Source organism: Monodelphis domestica, chromosome 5 (assembly GCF_027887165.1).
Source record: "Monodelphis domestica isolate mMonDom1 chromosome 5, mMonDom1.pri, whole genome shotgun sequence".
Lineage (NCBI taxonomy): Eukaryota > Metazoa > Chordata > Mammalia > Didelphimorphia > Didelphidae > Monodelphis > Monodelphis domestica.
This window is the reverse complement of record NC_077231.1, coordinates 238565134-238577825: the sequence shown is the minus strand read 5'-3', so window position 1 is coordinate 238577825 and position 12692 is coordinate 238565134. Positions and strand designations below refer to the sequence as shown.

Below are 12692 nucleotides of genomic sequence, written 5' to 3'. Positions count from 1 at the left end.
ACAAAACCTTTTAAATTTGATGTAATAAAAATCATTCATTTTACATATTATAATGTTTTCTGTCTTTTGCTTGATCTTAAATTCCTTCCTTTCTCACAAATCTGACAAGTACACTATTTTATGTTCACCTAATTTATTCATAATTTCATGCCCTATATTTAAGTCATTTTACCCATTTTTAATTTATCATGTTATGGTGTGAGATGTTGATCTAGACCTTATTTTTCCCATCCTGTTTTCCAATTTTCCCAGCATTTTTTGTGTGTTCTTGTCCCAAAAGCTGGGGTATTTGAGTTTATCGAACACTTAACTTGCTGAGGTCACTTATCCCTAATCTATTCCATTGATCCAACCGTCTGTCTCTTAGCCAGTACCGTATTGTTTGGATGACCACTGCTTTTTAGTACAGTTTAAGATCTGGTATTGCTAGACTCCCATTCTTCACTTTTTTTTCCATTATTTCCTTTGATATTCTTGATCTTATGTACATCCAGATTAACTTTGTTATAATTTTTTTCTAATTCTCTAAAAAAGTTTTTTGGTAGGTTGATAGGTATGGCACTGAATAAGTAAATTAATTTGGGTAGGATTGTCATTTTTATAATACTGGCTCATCCTACTCGGGAGCAAATGATGTTTTTCTAATTGTTTAGATCTAGTTTTAATTGTGTTAAAAGTATTTTGTAGTTGTGATCATATATGTTCTGTGTTTGTCTTGGATATTGATTCCCTAAACATTTTATATTGTCTAGAGTAATTTTAAATGAAGTGTCTCTAATTCCTGCTGCTGAGTTTTTTTGGAAATATATAGAATTGTTGATGATTTATGGGGGTTCATTTTGTACCTGCAAATTTGCTAAAGTTTTTAATTATTTCCACTAGCCTTTTAGTTTATTTTCTAAGATTCTTTAAGTATACCATCATACCATCTGCAAAGAGTGATAGGTTAGTTTCCTCATTGCCCATTTTAACCCCTTCAATTTCTTTTCTTCTCTAATTGCTACTGCTAGCATTACTAGTATAATCTTAAATAATACAGGTGATAATGGGCATCCTTGCTTCACTCCTGATCTTATTGAGAAGGCTTCTAACATATCGATTGCACATGATACTTGCTGATGGTTTTAGATATATACTGTTTATTATTTTTAAGAAGGGCCCTTCTATTCCTATATTTTTTAGTATTTTCAATAGGAACGAGTGTTGTATTTTGTCAAAGTCTTTTTCTACATGTATTGAGATAATCATGTGATTTATGTTGGTTTGAGTATTGACACAGTCAATTATGTGAATAGTTGTCCTAATATTAAACCATCCTTTCATTCCTGGCGTAAATCCTACCTGGTCATAGTGAATAATCCTTGTGATAACTTGCTGAATTCTTTTTGCTAGTATTTTATTTAAGATTTTCGCATTTATATTCATTAAGGAGATTGGCCTATAGTTTTCTTTCTCTTTTTTTCATCTGCCTGGCTTTGGAATCAGTACCATATTTGTGTCATTAAAAAGAATTTGGTAAGATTCCTTCTTTGCCCATTTTGTCAAATAATTTGTATTGTATTGAGATTAGTTGTTCTTTAAATGTTTGATAGAATTCACTTCTGAATCTATCTGGCCCTGGTGATTTTTTCTTAGGAAGTTCCTTGATGACTTGTTCAATTTCTATTTTTGCGATGGGAATTTAAGTGTTTTATTTAATCTTTTGTTAGTCTAGGCAATTTATATTTTGTAAATATTCACCCATTTCATCTAGATTGTCATATTGCTATATAATTAGGCAAAATATTTCTTAATAATTATCTTAATTTGCTCTTCATTAGAGGTGAGATCACCCTTTTCATCTTTGATACTGTTAATTTGATTCTCTTCTTTCTTTTTATAAATTAGAGTAACCAGTACTTTATCTATTTTGTCTTTTCAAAGTAGCAGCTTCTAGGCTTATTTATTAGTTCAGTATTGTAAAGATTAAAATTAATAATCAATAACTATTATATGTTAAAAGTTTTATTAATAATTAAAGTAAAAGGAAATATTGGAAGTCAGCCTGGATAATAACAAACACAGGGATCTCTCAGGGATACATGGCCAAGTTATGAGGTATATGAATTAATTTGCAAAAGAAAATCAAAAACATCAAAAAATATCCAAATAAAAAAGAAAAATGACTTCTGGATGAAATACAAAATGTGAAAGTCTCAGTTTTAGAAAATCTAAGTAAAGGAAAAGTAAACCTAGAGCAGGTCCTTGAATCGGGACCCAATTAAAATGATTTAAGCAATTTTGCATTTACCCAGTCAGTAGCCTAAACGATAGAAAGTTTGCCACACCAGGAAAGACAGAAAAGGGAGTAGATTTATGAGAGCCAGGTAGGAGCCAAATTTGAGCTACTTGGTAAAATGTGGGATAAGGAAGACCTCCCTTTGACCTATGTCAAAACAGCCACAACCTTGAACCCCAAACAATTTCAAATCATCTTGTCTTGGCTCAAAATTACATCAATCCCACTGGGATCTGGTCTCTTTGACCATGTGCTCCATAGGTACTATACAGGTGCTCTGTGTTTCTTTAGCACTGTACAGTGGCTCTTTTGTATATTCCTTTCTTCTGTAATCAGACAGAATCATGAAGCAAAGTCCCATAATTCTTTTAAACAATTAGTGGCATCATTTTTATAGTCTAAAGCTTTGGATTATGCATTAATATTAGAACAACTGTATTTTAAATTTATATTACTGCAAAATCAAAAAAAGTTAAAGAAAAATCTCAATACTGTTGACATGTGCTTCAAATACAAAAAGGAGAGAAAAAATAAGTCAGATGCTATGTTGCACATGCAAGGAAAAACAATAATACAAAAGTTTTAAAAATAAAAAATATACAGCTTATAATCAGTGACACACTGTCATCCGTGTGTGAGTACAAATGATTTTCAGACTAAAGCAGTAACAGTAGATAATGCACATTCAAAGAAGTACTAATTGCCTACTTAATTACAATAGCAAACAAACCCACTATCATATTTCACATATGTTACTGTATGACATAAAAAAACCCTATGAACTGATGGATATTTGTCACAATTTTTACAAATATAGCAAATCTTTCAACCTTGGCAAACATTTTTTTAAACAAAGTAAAACTTATTTGGGTCTAGAACATTACTAAGAAATCTAGATTGTTCTGGTGGAAGTAAATAAAACTGAAGAGTTTTGTAGGAACTCTTTTTGGCTTCCTGATTCATAGAAACACCTTGGTAGGAACATTTCTTTGTTTTTCTACCTTTAATACAACATTCTTTATTATATATATATATATGCATATATATTATATATAAATATTTTCAAAGTCATCCATTGAGAAACTACTAGTTACTAAAATTATTTCTGAAGACCCCTTAGAATTACCATTTAAATTCTTAACTCATTAAATTCTCCAAAACATGCATACAATTTAACCAGTTTTGTTAAAAAAACATCCATCACCATCTATGTAACAGTTAACAAAGGCAACATGTGATCTTCGATGGATCTAGTGGCAAGGGTTTTAGGCAAGATGTTCATGGTCTTACACATTGATATTTTGTTCTTCTCAGAGGCAAAGGTACAAATTAAAGATCAATGTAGGCAAAACATAGCTTTAAATTATTCAGTATTACAGAGTGGTATCAACTAGATTAATACAGATAAATTTTTAAAAAATTTAAACTTCAAGGCAATTAGTAAATACAATAATATAAATAAATGAGAAGGTGTAGGCAGGCAGTGCAACCAAAATCCTTTTCATGAATCCAATAGACTTGTTCTATATTATAGGAGAATAAACTCAAAATAGTTAGCAATAAACTTCTAGATCTCTTTTAAATTTTCTTTTTCCTCCCCCAGAAATTGTCATTCATTTACATCTCTTTTGTTGGAGTTCTGAAGTTTCTGATAGAAGCACTGGGCAGAATCACCACTCTGCATGTTGAGAGTATTTAAGACTTTTAGAACTTTGTCAAAATATTTCAGTTTGGTTTGTAGTTTAAGTAGCATAGTTCACTGCATATTCTTAAGGGGAAGTAATCAGAATAGTAATTTAGCCAATGAAAATACAAGCTGCTAGTAAGAGATTCAAGCAGAGCCCAATATGTGCTTGCTAGCTCAAGCAATTCAAACTGTTCTTTGAGAGTTTGAAGAATGATTTGGAATAACATTTCCTTTTTCTTTTCTTTTTTTTCTCCAAAAAATAGAATGGAAAGGAATTAGTTAGGAGGCTTGGAAAAGTATTGTTCTTTCACCTCCTACCTAGGGGCAAAACTTCAAGGGAAAATAATAGCGTATTTGCATATGATAGAAAAAGTACTGTTCCTTGGTGTTTTGGGTCAAGAGAAAGAAGGGGAAAAAAAAAACAAAAAACAGACTTATTTCCCAAAACTAACACCCTTCTAAACCAGGATCAGCTTTAAAAAAATCTGCTTGAAAATTAGAAGGTGTGGGATTCTTTTCTCCACACTGAAAAATGGCTGCAGGAGGCTAGAAAAACTCACGTGGACTGTGAAAAGGGATTGGGGTGGAAAGATTTTTATATGTCACACTCTGTGGGAAAAAAAATGGCTGGGATTGGCAGGCTTTTGTGATGGTTCTGGTCTTGGCAAGAGGAGGCTCCAAGTTGGGTGGAGAGAGATAAGGAATGCTCAAGCAGATGCACTGGAAAAACATCAGGCAGTGGCAGGGAGGGGCAGGAGTGCAGGCAACACCCTGCCATTGGACCTTCATGGTGTGCAGTGACCAGACAAACTTATTATTTTTACTGTAAGGCTATCTGCTCAAAAATTTTCTAAAATTTGTAATCACTTCATGGTAAGCCAAAATGTAGTTTAAATTTAATAATAACTGTTATATGTTAATATAATAACTAAAGTTAAAAATAACTAAAATAACTAAGTACTTGAACTCAGCCCAGTCTCATTAAAAAAAAAAGAGGAAGAGGGAGGAGTTACAGCAAATTTAAATATAATCACATTAATCATTCTAACGTGGAGACAGGAGAGATTAAAGGGAATTTGGGGAAAGATTTTTTAGGGGTTCAAGAATTTCTAACTGCAGTAGTTCTACTTTCAATTTTTATTAATTTCTTCTTTAATTTTTAGAATTTCCAATTCAGTTTTCTTTTTCACTTTTGAATTAGTTTATCTAGTCAATTTAGAACATTATTCCTTGGTTACAATAATCACATTATTTACTTCCCTCCCCTTTACCCACCTTTCCCGCAGCCAACGCACAATTTCAATGGGTATTACTTGTGTCCTTGATCAGAACCTATTTCCATGTTGTTGTTTAAACTAGTCCGCTGGGGTTTCGGGTGTAACTACTCTCAGGGGTAGGTCCTTGGTGGTCTTACTCAGCTCCCAAGGACCTAGAGGTGGCCCTTGCTCACTCCAGAGGTGCCCCTCGCTCATTCGCTGATTCTGGCATTTTGACTCTGGCTCCATAAGTGGGGTGGGGGAGGGTATATCAGCTCATATTTGGGTGGGAGCTTTTTTACTCCCTTATAGTGTGGAAATGCCCAAATCCCATGTACCTTCAATGCTGAGCCTTACTGTACAGTCTCTTCATTCTTATGAAAATGGTTTTTTGGGTCTTTTGATGTAGTCTATATTGGTGGATCTGAGGAGAGGAAGCCTCCCTCATCTAGACTGCTGCCATGGTTACCCAGAAGTCGACCATCTCTCATATCTAATCTATTATCAAGGTCTGTCCATTTCACCTTTGCAATATCTCTTGAATATGCCCCCTTTTCTCCCCTGACACTGCCACCACTCTAGTTTAGACCCCAATCTCCTCATGTTTCAATTATTGCCACAGCTTGGTGCTGTACCTTCTTCAAATCTACTCCAATTCATTTTACATTCAGCTACTAATTATTATAGAAACAAAGGGAGCCACTGATGCATTCTGAATAGGGTTCTAATGGGCAAAACTTTTTAAATTATGTAAACTGGGAATGTATTTGAACCAAGGATCTGAGCAGAACCTTTTGTGACAATTTGATTAGCATAATGCTAGTTATATAATTGTATTGTGATTAAAAATCTCATATTAACTAAAATATTAATAAAACTTGTTTTTCATTGCCTTTCTACTCCTTGTTTTTTAGAGAGAGGGTATTTTTGCATTCCATCACTCCTTTGTATTCTCAAAGAGATGACAGCAACTTCTTTAATTGAGAAACCTAATTCAGATGAAGAAATTGAAACTTTTTTTGATTTGATTCAGAAAACATTCCAGAAAATGTTGGAATGTGTTGCATACAGTTTCAAAAAACAAGAAGAAGAAGGTCTACAGGTATTTCTATGGCTTTATTAAAGTATTTCATTTATATATTAAATGAATTTCTGACTCATAAAATCACATCCAGAAATGAGTTGAGGTAGAACTTCACTTTAAAGGTTTAAACTTGTACTAAAAGTATAGTTTGTTATGCAAATCAGTTACCTTCTATTACAAAGAATAAATAAATAGGCTGAAGATGGAGATAATTCATTTGTCATGTAGAAAATGACCTTAACAGACTTAATTATAAAATTGTCCACAATTGCACAACTAGGAAAAAATTGTTTTTTTCTTCAAACTTATAAAGGAGATGAACTTTAGAAATCATCTTTTCACAACATCATTTTGCAAATCAGGAATTTAGAGAAGTGAATTGACTTGCCTGAAGTCATAAGACATTTGAATGGTGTTTTTTTCTACTAAGTCAGTGTTTCCCAGATCACATTGTACTATGGACCACTACCATAGATAGCCATATTTCTGAGTCACTAGAGTAGATAGGAGAGGAGGAGAAACAGTCCAGGAGCTTAAGGCTAAGAGAAACAGGGGTAGGAGAAAGAGGATATAAAGGCAGGTTGTTTTTTTTCTAATTGTGTTTTAAAAAGTAAACTTGGTAGTAAAAAAAATTCTTGATGGGTAGAAGTTTTCCAAAGGTTGATGAGAAAAACTATGCTATCTCATGGGGTTTTGATGATACATGGTAGAAATAATATGGAATGTTGTAATAAGGTGATTTTACACCTTACTGTAATTCATCTTCCCCTATTAAATATTTCACTAGAGATAATGGAAATTGCAAACATCAATTATATGAGTTTGTTCATATAAAATTCTACCTTCTGATAGTACTGAGAAGCATATGCAATTGCTGAAAAACTAAAAGTAGAAGGAGAAATTATGAGAATTGATATTTCACAGACTAATTAGACTTTGGATCCTAAAATCTATTTTTAATTTTTATTTTCAGAATTAATATTTAGAGATTACCTTAATTCTATTAAAATAATTATTTTGTTTTGTCTTAGTTACTGCATTCTATTCAAGTGCCTCTTCATGAATTTATAAATGCTGTCCAGTCTTGGCATATGAATACATCAGTACACCAAGGAGTGCTTTCTACTCTCTTAGCTGCAGTAGTGGTTGAGATAAGTCACAAATTACGAAAGGTAAGGTATGCTGTTCCAAAAATTAACACATGATTATACTCCAATTTTCACCATGTAGAATTATATTTTTCAGTAGTAATTTATTTGAAGGTTTTAAAAAAGAATGGTCAGAAAGAATTCCCAAATTCTTATGCACCTTTTAAAGAAGATATTTAGTGAAAATTTGGATTACAATGTTTCCTACAACTAAGTAAGACTTTATATTCAATCGTGCATTATAAACAAAACATATTATATTTATTTACAACTTTAGTCAATATTTTGTGAATGGTAAACTTGGTATAACTAGTTCTGTTGTGAAATAGGCTAAAAATATTAAATACTTAAATATGATTACAAGGCTAGATAGCTAAAGATAGAGCTGTAATATGAACCTAGATTCTTTGGCTTAAAATCCATTGTTTTTCCTCTTGCTTCATGCTGCCTGTCACATGCTGTGAAACTTGGGCAACTCAGTGGCATAATAGAGAGAATGTCTAGCCTGGAGTCAGGATGACCTGAGTTCAAATTCAGATTCAGATGCTTAACTAGCTGTGTGACACTGGACACTGGGCAAGTCACTTAACCTCTGCTTATATTAGTTTCCTCAACTGTAAAATGGTGATAATAACAGCACCTACCTCTCAGATTTGTTGTGAGGATTAAGTGACATATTTTAAAAACCTGCATTTTCTTGCATTTTCAACATTTTTGCACATTTTAGTACTTTTTAAAGTCATTTTAGACAAGCTGTTAATATTTGTTGATAACTACTATGTTCTCAGTACTAAGATCAGCAATTTAGTTACATTAAGATCAGAAAATTATTTTAAGAATAAACTATAGTAGGGTTGTATTAGGAACACAATAGATTTGTTCTACCATTGCATAAAACTTTATGTTCATATCAGTAATATTACACATGTACTGGTAGTTATACTTTAAAGGTATAATGGAGTCAAGAAACAGGTCAAGTGATCCTATGAAATTGCAGAGTCTCTACAGGGAGATAAATGAAGCAGCAGTTTTTGTTAGGATAAAGTATATATAACGGGGAATGTGATTGAGGTATATAATATTACAAAAGAAGAAACTTGTTCACAGAATGGGAGACTATTAGACCTGAAAACCACCAATTTGTAGCTAGTTTTAGGGCAAAGCAGAGAAAGTGTACTACTAGATCAATTCAGTACTAAAATTTATAAAATGTTTTATCTTTTGGAACTAGTAATGTAAAAACAGTAAGTTTAAAAGTATTTAGATAAAGATCTGACAAGTTTTTACTGAGATGTTTGGTTTGAACTTTGGAGATAAGTTTCATTGAAATTCAGATATCTCTTGTTACCAATTCTTAGAATGTCAGAGATGGCCACCTTTAGAGTATCACACAAATTTGATAACTAATAATCTAAATGGCTCAGTATGTTTTCAGGGCCTTTTACTCAGGTGTTTCTGTTTTGCAGTAAATTTTTTAGTTAACATTTTCCTCTATAGAACGAATTGAGTGGGCCTTGAAAAAAAGAATTTAGCTCCTTGAAAGTCTATCTTAATTTAAAAGTTCTGGTAAAGAATATTTTTGGCAAACATTTTTAGATAGTGAAAGACTCCTTACCTGTTAACTTAAATCATTTGAAATTTGTTTCTCTTATTAATACATATTTGTTTAATTGATAATGGAAGACAAAAAAAGTTTATGATTATATACAATTAAAATACTAATTTAAAATTTTTGTTTACTGCCAAAAAAAAAAATCAGGAGATCAACAAGATCCCCTGAAACTAATTGAAAGCTTATTTTAGTGTATGTTTCATTTTGGAAGATTAAATTTTTAAAATAGAACTTTTGCTTTTTTATAATTTTTCATTTTTATTTAAAAGTAACATGTGCAAAATGTGATATTTGGTTTATATTCTTTTGACATGTAAAATTCCAAGCTATTAAGCTACTTATTAGTAGGTGGGTAAATATAAGAGAGAGATCTTTAAATTAAAAACATTGTGAAAACTTCTCCTTTAGCTTCAACAGGTTTTTAAAATCTATAAGAGTTTTGTGCTAAGGGCTAAAAGGGAAACTTGGTACTGGGCCTTACCCTAATATTCATTATATTTAATTAAAGAGTAGGCCATATTTAAAAAGTTTGAGTGGATTATTTCTTCTTTAAAAATTTTTACAAATGCAATATTCACTGCAAATACTAATAAATTAAAAAGAGGTTAAATCTCCCAACTAAAACTATAGGATTTGAATGTATAATTTTATTAAATGGAAATGATTTTAAGTATATTTTTAGTAGAATAAAAGCAACACTTGTTTTCTGTTTTTCTGAATCTATGTGCTTTTAAAATTCTGTTATGTTTTAATTCAAACGTTTCTTAAAAGATTATTATATGTCAGATACTGTGCATTGTGGTAGGGATATGAAGACAAAAATGGACTAGGACTCTCCCTTCAAGTAGTTTATAATCTTTTGACAAAATAAAACATGGACATAGGTACATAAATATTGGATCAAGAAAGTATAAGTTATAACAATTAGAAAAATTAGGTAAGGTCCCTTGAGGTGGCAATGTGAGCCAGACTTAGAAGGACATATATGTATAAGAAGAGAGCTATGCAACTTGTACAAATGCAAAGAAGAAGGAGAAATTTTTGTAAATACCTAATTATCCAATTTGACTGGAATATAGAATATATGAAGGATCTGACAAGAACCAGGAAAGAGGAATATTTCAGGCCCTCCAAAGGAAAGGAAAATGTTAGGAATGGTTGTTAAAGGAGTAGAAGCAACCTGAGGAACAAAAAACATTTTATTTAGCAGATAATATATTATTATGAGCAATAAGCCTTTGCCCTCAAGGATTTGTATTCTCCTGGAAGGAAATAATAGATAAATAAATAAATACAAAATATATACAATGTTAATATGAATTTGGGATTGTTCATGGTTATCATTAATAGCTTCTGTTAAGAGGAGACACTTGAGCAGTATACTTTGAAGGGAGCTGAGATTCTTATTGGAGGACAACCAGGCAAAGGCATAGAGTTGAGATGGAATTTCACGGATGGAGAGTATCACATAGCCAGTGTGACTGGAATGTAAAGTATTTGAGGAGAATAATGTGTAAATCAACTTGAAATATAGGTTTGGAGCCAGAATATGAAGGCTTCTAAATGCCAACAGAGAAGACTTTGTAATTTATCCTAAAGGTGATAGATAGGTCACTGCTCAAGTTCTTTAAACTGATATGTTATAGTCAGACCTATGCCTGAGGAATGATAGATTGGCAGCTGTATGGAAAATAACATACAGAGGAGAGATTATAGGTAGGGACCCCAGTATCATTTGGATGATAATTGTGTATTTGGAGATAGGAGAAATTTGCAAGTGGAATTGACTAGAGGAGTTGGCAGGTGATTGGGCATCAGGGTTGACGGGTTCCTCACCCAGATTACTGGAAGAAGGATGGTATTTGTTACATTACTTAATTCTAATTTATTCATCCATTCACCAATATCTCCCATGTAACAATAAATGCTTTTAAATGAGACAGCTAAGACTTGTAAAGATAGATATTCTTTTCCTTTTAATTGTATTTATAGAGGAAACTTCAAAAATTCATCTCCTTTGAAAATTTCTCCATTATGTGAAATGTAGACTATTCTTAGGAATTGATTTTTCATATAATTACTTTTAAATATAATTTTTCTTTTCAAAGAGAAGCATGTGAAAAATTTAGAAAAGATTTTTTTCCTCTCTTCAGTAAGAAAGAACTTTGACCTATTCCTAAGTGTCAGTTATTAGGGGTTTCAAAGATTTGAGATAATCTTTTACTAGATGTTTAAAATCCCAGCTAAACATTTTTGTCAGCCTTTATTTTCACCATATTCAGATAATTGCATTGAATCAGTCTGAGAACCTGAAGATTTGTTAACAGAACATATAGAGTGTATTTCAGAGACAGAATACACATGTAACAACATGTAATACACATGTAAAAGCCAGTTAGCTACAAATCAGTACAAAAATGAATAGAGCAAATTACGAAACAATACAAAAAGCTATTATTCAACACTTATTTTCTTCTAATAGCTATTTAAGTTGGCTGTTTTAAATGTATATTTTATATAAAATAATTATGCAATTATATTTGATACTCGAGAATTCTGACAGCTACCATCTTACCATTTATACACACTTTTGATTTCTTTTTAGCCTAGTTAAGATTTCATTAGCAAATGATCAAACTCCTACTGTCTACCTCAGAGATTTATATGTGCTGACTAAAATTATTTTTTTTACAGAATAATTTTGCACTGTTATGCCCCTCATCAGTCTTAGCTGGAATAAAATTTGTGATTTTCCTGTTACTAATTATGCTTTCAATCAAAACCCATATGATTAACTAGTTTAGTGACAGTATTCTCTTCTAATCTCATCACTAGAAGTTTGGATACTTTTTGATAGTCTTAGCTACAGTTTAAAAAAGAAGTATAAAGGAGTTGTTTTTAAATTGGCAGAGGATGTAACTTCACTTGTGAAATTACTTATCTTTTACAGTATTATAGAATTTGCTCTAAGTAATTCTGTGTGTCTGTTATACTTTTCCTGAGCCAAGTTTAGGATATACCTTAACCCTGGAGAGAGAGCTGACTAAGTTATAGAAATGCACAATAGAGGAGGGAGAAAATTTTGGAAACAGCTAATAGTTCAATTTGGCTTGAATGTAGAGCACATTGCTTTTTCTTCCATTTAGCCTCTTGGGAGTGTTATTTCTTCCACAGCTTCTATCAGCCCAATCTTTTCATGTTTCAAAATTGAGACACCATTCTTAATTTACAAGTCTCTTAAAGGATAATGTGTATATTTTCTTTATGTGATCAAGTAATGAGTAACACATCACACAACTTCCTTTTTTTTTAACAAATACGATAAAATATATTGATGGCAAAATAGGTGTTTAATCTCCTGTTTATGTCTGAGATATATGACTCCTGTTTCTTAAAAAAAGTTAATAATTCTTTTTAGTTCTTTGTTGACCAATAAAAATAAGGTTTTCTTTTTTTTTGTTGTTTTGTGTAACACTTGAGTAGTCTTAGATTCCCCCCACTTAATTTTACCATATTAAACAGTTTTGGACCCACTTTATCCTTGTTATTGTTGTTCCTTCAAAGAATGATTTCTGATCAGTTAAAAATAGTGTGCTTTAAGTCACTTATTCCTGTTGGCCTTAATTC

The 12692-nt window shown here is 31.8% G+C and overlaps 1 protein-coding gene across 1 annotated transcript in view; it reads left to right on the top strand.

Annotated features, from left to right (window-relative positions):
- NCAPG2 (non-SMC condensin II complex subunit G2) overlaps window positions 1-12692 on the top strand; it is a 96391-nt gene that overhangs the window by 58674 nt on the left and 25025 nt on the right. Inside the window, exons 23-24 of the mRNA XM_007504688.3 lie at window positions 6136-6323; window positions 7337-7477. Of these exons, the coding sequence (XP_007504750.2) occupies window positions 6136-6323; window positions 7337-7477 (329 nt within the window). The remainder of the gene's footprint in view (window positions 1-6135; window positions 6324-7336; window positions 7478-12692) is intronic.